The 8153-nt window shown below is 40.8% G+C and overlaps 1 protein-coding gene across 2 annotated transcripts; it reads left to right on the top strand.

Moving 5' to 3' along the window:
- The first annotated feature begins 1221 nt into the window (after positions 1–1221).
- On the top strand, positions 1222–7360 carry LOC117549146. 2 transcript variants are annotated; one of them, XM_034220781.1, is made up of 8 exons: positions 1222–1851; positions 2505–2616; positions 2798–2943; positions 5162–5321; positions 5520–5572; positions 5707–6016; positions 6527–6625; positions 6795–7360. In XM_034220781.1, the coding sequence occupies exons 1-7, from the start codon at positions 1369–1371 to the stop codon at positions 6589–6591; spliced, it is 1329 nt and encodes a 442-aa protein (XP_034076672.1). In that variant the 5' UTR covers positions 1222–1368; the 3' UTR covers positions 6592–6625; positions 6795–7360. The 2 variants fall into 2 exon arrangements, with proteins under 2 accessions (XP_034076672.1, XP_034076671.1); XM_034220780.1 differs by having other exon boundaries at positions 1224–1851; positions 5517–5572.
- Positions 7361–8153: the final 793 nt, after the last annotated feature.

An 8153-nucleotide genomic window follows, 5' to 3' on the forward strand; every position in this document is an offset into this window, starting at 1 on the left:
GCCAAAGTGCTGTATATACAGTATAATACAAAAATAACCTACAGTAAAGACACTTTACAGCAAATACAACAGCACAGTTTGTGCAGAATATCAGTATGAGAAAACGACACCCTCTGTCCTTATATGTTTCTGTTTTGGTGGTCGTGCCACAACCGTGCATGTATGCACAAGTCATAGGTGCACTATACAATAGCACTACACCCCTGCAATGTGTGTGAAAGACAATAGACTTTACAGCATGTTTTTTTAAATTGAAGTTGGTGTTTGTGTGTTGGTTGTTGACGGCAGTGTGTGCCCCCCCTTGGTAAATGATTGCCCCCCCATTCAAGTTGTTCTAGAGCCGACCCTGTCACCACCAAACACAATATCAACAATCAAATACTCACTCTTTGTCTCAAAGATCGGATGAGCCCCCATTTGTTACGTTCCCTACTGGGCTAGGGGAACCAAAGGGAAGTAACAAAATATGAAATGACCGGGCGAGAGAAAAAGGAGAGGAAACGGATCTCTGAAGCCACAAGATGGTCTTTTAATGGACACAAGAAAAAGGGCTCACCAGCCAACTTGCAAAGCAAAATAAAATAAAATAAACTAGAACACAAATATACACTGGAGCACATCTCCTAATAACTAACAGAACACAGGTTTCACACAGAAACACCATGCTGCCATATGAGAAGGAGAGGCCACTGCAGCCTTCCTCCGGTCCTTTATGGAGGCCCTGGTTGGGGATTGGGAGCACCTGGGGGAGAGGCTGCACCTGGAGACAATCAGGGAGAGAGAGAGACACACACACCAAGCACCAACTGCGGCACGTAACGGTGACCATTTAGTGTGTACTTTACGGTAAAAAACAAAGCGTGCCAAAGTGTTAAAAAATGCTGCAGACTGTCGTTTGAAATGTCTATAGTATAAACCCTTTAAAGCTGCATGTTGCACATCATCAACACTGGATTAGGACTTTACTTTAACCATAGACGGTAAGAAATGTGTGTGAACTGTCCGCGGATACACACACTGCAGTGCACGGAGCGAAAAGCCTAGCTGGGTTCTGTGTATATGTAGTAGAGACGTGTAGCAAACTAAAGATGTAAATGTGTGTGCGCTTCTGCTGGTACCTGGTGGTCTTCATGAGGAGGGGTCTTCAGAGCCACAGTGAAGTCATGATTGATCCTCCTCGTGCTGCAGATTCCCCACCTGTTGGACGAGTAGCATGTTCCTGCAGCCCCGGAGTCTGTCACTAGGGTCACTAGGGTCTGAGACGTACATCCGGCTTCTACGTAATACTGCTAGGCTGCTTCCGGTCTGCGGAGCTGAGAGGAAGATGGTCCACAAAAGTTTTAGTCAGTTTAAATCTATGGATTAAATATGAGTTTGCCACGGAAGGAAAAAAAAGGACAATTGCAAAGACAAGTGAAGAACTACTCCGAGCACTGCTGTGTCCCACTGTGTACGGCGTCAGCTAAATGCAACGGCGTCCTAAGTTTTCATGGCTTTCCGACCGATCTCGAGCTGCAAAGACAATGGCTGGTAAACATACTACGCGATAACTTCACAATCTCCTCTCACTCCAAGGTCTGCAGTCGTCACTTCGCCACGGATCAACTCATAGAGCGAAAAACCCTTGATGGCCGTAGGAGGCTTGTGAAAGGTGCTGTACCAACTCTGTTTGAGTGGAATCACTTTACTGCTCAAACACCGCGGGCTAGTGTTTGGGAGAAAGGGGTCTCCGGGGCTGCAGGGACATGCTACTCGTCCAACATGGCAACCAGGTGGGGAATCTGCAGCACGGGGAGGTTCAGTCATGACTTCACTGTGGCTCTGAAGACCCTTCCTCATGAAGACCACCAGGTACCAGCAGAAGCGCACACACATTTTAAATCTTTAGTTTGCAACACGTCTCGACTACAGTCTACACACACAGAACCCAGCGAGGCTTTTCGCTCCGTGCAGAGTGTGTGTATCCGCGGACAGTACACACACATTTCTTACCGTCTATGGTTAAAGTAAAAATCCTAATCCAGTGTTGATGATGTGCAACATGCAGTTTTAAAGAGTGTATAGACATTTCAAACTACAGTACACTTTGGCACGCTTTGTTTTCTACCGTAAAGTACACACTAAATGGTCACCTACATTTTATTGTTACTCTATAACCGAGTAATTACAGTACCCAACAATAAAAACATTAATGCAAACATATTAAATAGCTGCGTACCACTTAAAAACAAAATGTTGCTATAAAGACTATATTTATTGAATCTTTAAACTGACTATAAATGGGTTACTATTGTAAAGTATAGCTGCCTCCAAACACTGAGAAATGCACAGTTTTAGCAAGAGAAACATTACGTTATTGAGTTTACACAGCAAATTGAATATGGAAATAATAAGTTCACATGTTATCATGCCTCTGCAAGCACATTTTATTTCTGGGGGCTTTTCATTACGGTGGAACAGGATTACCTTGTTGTGGTGAATAATATTATAAACTGGATTTACAGGTTGTGGCTGTGGCAGCTCGTGAATTAGAGGATGCACAGCAGTTTGCCACAAAGCACAGCATCTCCCGAGTTTACGGCAGCTATGAGGAGCTGGCCAGAGATCCAGACATAGGTTGGTTTCTTTCAGACCTGGGTCACATCAGATTGTTTGATGGCACTTTTACTACTCTTGTATTCAGTTTGAACCACAACTGTCTTGATTTCCTGTGGGTTATATATATACTGTAATATATATTTTGACATTGAAAAACATGACAGCATGATCTCTGGTTTGTGTCTTTTTGTGAATGCAGATGTTGTGTACATTGGAGTTTACCACCCCTACCGTCTGATGCTCTTCACAAATGCCAAGAAGAACGTGTTGTGTGAGAAGCCGCTGGCCATGAACACCAAGGAGATCTTGTCCTCTGCCAAGAGGAATGATATCTTTCTCATGGAGGTAAGGATGAAGTCAGTCCAAACAAATAAATGGAGGTTGGCTTCTGATGAGTTAATTAAAAGACCCATGTCAAGTTCTTCCTGGTTTTGGCCTGTATTCAGTGTTTTGCCCAAACTTGAGAGGCTGGAGGGCAACATAGGACGCTTGGACAACTCAGATTCTTTCTTTTTGTCTTTCTTTTCTGCTCAGCAGTTATTTATAAGACACTTTTCATCAGATTCTCATCAGGTTGAAAAGCTTCAAACACAGAGGACAAACAAAATCACAAATATTTTGTATGCCTCCATTGCATTATTTCTAATAATAATTCAGTCACATTCCATTTTCAGGGTATTATAATTCAAATGATAAATTGTGAGTTATTCTACAAAACATCATTAACTTAAAGGGAACCTATCATGCAAAATGCACTTTTGTACGTCTTTTCTACATGAATATGTGTCCCCGGTGTGTCAGGGAACTCACCAAGTGTCAGAAAACACAACCCTCTCTCTTTTCCTCCATACCCAAATCTCTAAAAACGGGGCTGCAACGGATCTGATTCAGACTGAGACAGATTTGAAAATTCTCTGACGTCAGGAACGAGGAGCTCCGCCTATATGGCCAACTCTCCACCTATCAGGGGAACGGGGGGTTGGGCCACGGCCGGCCATTGCCGGTGTCACTACCCGATCTGCAGCTCTGCCCGATCTGCAGTGCGAGATGGTCCGCCATATTGGAGAACTCCGGACGGCAACCCAAGAAGGACACTTGACACAGTGGCTTTTGTCAAAGCTGAAAAATAAAACTCGAGAGAGATGAGTTATTATTACAACGTGACTTCACTATTATTTAACAACTCTTTTTATTGGGTTCTTTTATTTGGGGTTAAGTACATTGTCAGAATAAGTGAGACATGAATTTAACTTCTGTTAGACAGCTATCATACTGAATAAATATTTACTGTGAAAGTATGCAAAGATATATGGCTGTCTAACAGAATTTAAATCCACTTAACCCCAAATAAAAACAAATATTTTTCTCCCTCCCGAGGCAAGCGTTTGCTCCTCCTGCTGTAATTCAATGCAATCCCTCCCCGTCGAGGCAAGCACTGTAATTCTCTCCGGTAGTCCAACAGCAGATGACAAACACCCACCTCTCCGCCTCTTCCAAAGGAACAAGCAGAGCGCGGCAGAGTTTCAGTTCGATTTTTTTTCGCCAGTCAACATGTCCGTTAAAGTTGAAATCTTCCGCACAAAATTAGAAAAGTGCCGGTCAAAGGTCTTCTTTGTTATTTATTGAGCTTTAAAACAAATGAATAACGACTATGTAATCATATAAGAATAAAACATGGAGGACGGAGATCTCTTTTTCTTTCCCTCTTCTGACAGCCCAGCAGCTGATCTCAAAGCAGGCTCCCCTCTCCTGCAGGGGGGAGTGGTCAGCTGCAGCTCACAGAATCAGCCCCCTGCAAAAACAGGGCTGGAAAGAGCAAATAGAGCGAAATGAGGCATGGCTAAAATGCAGGATCTGTTTGGTATTTTGAAAAAAAACAACTATATTTAGCCTATATAGTTTGTATAGGTATGGCCCTACAATATATTGTTCAAATATAGCATGATAGGTCCACTTTAAATGAATTAATAAGAAAGTCTCTTTCTCTACTTGAAACCAAGCAACCCAGAAAACCTCACTGAACACCATCTGCGCTGTCTAAAAATATACACTAAACAAAACGGAGCGCACACAAACCACGCTGCGTAAAAGCCGTCGATTGCGCAACAGTACTCTCACAAAATAAGGCAACAGATCCAAAACGCAATAAACAACGGAGAAACTCTCTGGAGCCTCACACACACTGTCGCCAACTTCTCCCTCCGTGGCTTTGGGAACAAAAGACCGGCCATCATAATTCCTGCCCCTTTTGTTGCCGTGTTACCGGAAGCGGCATTAATATATTTTAATAACAGCTTGCTTATCATTAAGTAAAGTAGACTACGCTATTCAAAATAAAACTAATACCCCCTTGGTATTGAACAATACTATCACAATAACCTAAATGAAAATACATACAAATAATTATTTATCCGTCTGTTTTTCTCAGATATTATTATTTTTCTTTCAATGTTGACTTTCGTCTCGACAACCCTTCTTTAATACTATTATAATATTTAGGTAGCCGAAAAATATCCACTCTTTTTGACTTAACCTAGCTGTCCTACAATTTATTTCTCCACAGATGTACTGTCCATTCTGTGGGTCCAGCGTGACAGCTCCCCATGGTGTTTGTGGTGTCTGTGGCAGAGACATCACGTTTCTAAAGGATGTGGCTAACAAAGTCCCTGAGGAGATGCCCACCACTAGTGCACATCTAAGTGCACAGCCTAGCACCAGTGCAGGTAAATAGGTTTTATTACCGAAAAATAAGAATTTTTAGAAAACTTGGTTTAAAAGTTCGAATTCTGTTATTATACAAATACATCTCTAAACGATGTGGCTTACCTACTGTTGAATCCACTGAAGGGATTGAGGATGAGACTCCTATTGCACATAATGATGAGTAATTCATGTTTTATTCCTGTGTTTTTTTGTAGCAGGAAGCTCAGCTGTAGTGTCCTTATCTAGTGAAAAGAAACAGAAAATAGTGAAGGTATGCAACGTTTTCTATTATGAATACAGCTGTAATTCACATCTGGTCACCACACTCTCATATAATGTCCGAAGACTTTAGCGTATTCATTTTTAAAATGTTTTATTCATTTGCATGTTATTGTCTTTTTGCAGATTTCTGTTGGAGTAATGAGGATGATGGATGGCTGCCTTAGACCTGTGAGAGGGAGGTTACTTCCTCTTGATGTTGAACCTCAATGGTCATGTCAAGAACTGTTGGCTGCTGCCATAAAAAATCAGAAAGCTTTTAAACAGGTCGTGGAAGATGGTGCCCATGTTTTGTTGTACCCTGATGCGAGGGAGATTACAAATATACCCGGAACGGACATCCCTTTCACAGTGGAGATGTACAAAAAGACCAGTGGAAAGCCCTACCAACGAATTGCGTTGTACATCTGTACTGTTGAAGACTTTGAAAACAGTTGTAAGTGCTTCTGACATATATTCCCCCTTGTTTAAAGCACTAAACTGTATAATAATTCAAATGTATACATAACAGTTGGTCTGTCTATATTTCTTAACACAATTCATTCCACCCATCATTGCTTTCTCTTCGTGGTTGAACTTATGAGGTCAAATGGTCTTTTATGAATAGTGGCAGAAGAAATGGAATTTAAGTATCAACAAAAGCTTCCAAACTTTCCTCCTGTTCAAACTAAATATAAATTCCCTCTTAAGGATTGCAATTCTAAATTAACCTTTTTTCTCACAACAATGTTGGTTTATTGTGCCCCAATGTAAATCCTAATATGAGAGTGAAAAGGACGGTCAACAATATAATGTACATTTCACAAAAATGTTGTGTTTCGATGTAATCCTTTCTCATTGATGTCAATGCAATAATTCAGGATTCAAACCAACATTTGATGATAGGTACAGACGGAGGGGAACAATTCTTTTTATAGTATTAATCATGACACTTGTATTTTCTTAGGTTACACTGGAACAACTTCAAGTGAAGAGGACGGTGTGGTTCGTGTAAATTTGCCGTTGCAATAGAGAGCACTCCAAGAATGGACAACAGTTTGCCAGGGTAAAATAAAACGTCAACATATTATTTTGTGCCACAAGAAGCACAATGTTTTAACAGTACAGTAGTTTGATTGTTTACCTTTATCAGACCTCTCAGGCACCCTAAACCAGCGTCTGATATCAATCTTGATATTTAAAAAAACAAACATAATACTACTTTTTCTTCACAGAAAAACGAACAGGACTCCTCAGAGACATCCTGATGTTCTCAACAGGATTAAACACCCTGCCACGGTCTGGAATTCAGCCGAGACCCAAATAGATTTTTCAGCGAACATCTCGCTTTCCAATCGGCAGAACCTGCTCGAACACAATTGAAATACCGATGTCAAGCACCTACGAACAGTTTGAAAGCAACATGGACTTTGGAATCGAAAATTCGCTTGGTTTTGGACTTTATTGAAAGCTGGGCTTACAATTGACAAATTAGCCATGTTCTTCATGTTTATATGGTTCGCAACACAGGACTCCCAGGTCAAGGGTTGCATTAGACCACTCGTTCTTTGAAGGTTCTCAAATTGTTCCTGGAAGTGGTCGTCTCCACATGGACTGTTGGTCGAGTCCAGAACAAACTGGCCCAAGTCGTCTTGTGGGACTGGGAACCCACGGTCAGTTCCACCGTACCTGAATGTGAAATATGCACACAGTTTATTATTCACATGTACAAAATTGTTCTTAAAATATTGTTTTGTTGTTGAACTTGTTTGAAAATAAAAAAAGTTACTGTCACATAAAAGTAGACATTATTTGAGTAATAGGCAAGGCAAGGCAAGGCAAGTTTATTTATATAGCACTTTTCAACACAAGGCAATTCAAAGTGCTTTACAAAAAATGAAAGAGATTAAGAAAATGGCATTTAAAATCAGTCATTAAAAAGAAAAGCTAATAAAATAAACATTAAAAGAAAAAATACATGGATAAAAGTTACAGTGCAATTAAACATTAAAAGAAAAAAGTACATGGATAAAAGTTACAGTGCAGTCTAAGATATGAATAGTTCAATTAAAAGCAGCGACAAAAAGAAAAGTCTTCAGCCTGGATTTAAAAGTAGTAAGAGTTGCAGCGGACCTGCAGGTTTCTGGGAGTTTGTTCCAGATATTTGGAGCATAATAACTGAACGCTGCTTCTCCATGTTTAGTTCTGACTCTGGGGACAGAAAGCTGACCAGTCCCTGAAGACCTGAGAGATCTGGATGGTTCATAATTTAGCAGGAGGTCAGAAATGTATTTTGGGCCTAAACCATTCAGTGCTTTATAAACCAGCAGCAGTATTTTGAAATCTATTCTTTGACACACAGGAAGCCAGTGTAAAGACTTCAGAACTGGAGTGATGTGATCCACTTTCTTAGTGTTAGTGAGGACTCGAGCAGCAGCGTTCTGAATTAGCTGCAGCTTCCTAATAGATTTTTTAGTGAGACCTGTGAAGACACCATTGCAGTAGTCGAGTCTACTGAAGATAAAAGCATGGACAAGTTTTTCCAAATCCTGCTGTGACATTAGTCTTTTAATCCTAGATATATTCTTTAGGTG

The sequence above is a fragment of the Gymnodraco acuticeps genome, unplaced genomic scaffold, assembly GCF_902827175.1.
Source record: "Gymnodraco acuticeps unplaced genomic scaffold, fGymAcu1.1, whole genome shotgun sequence".
Taxonomy (NCBI): Eukaryota; Metazoa; Chordata; class Actinopteri; order Perciformes; family Bathydraconidae; genus Gymnodraco; species Gymnodraco acuticeps.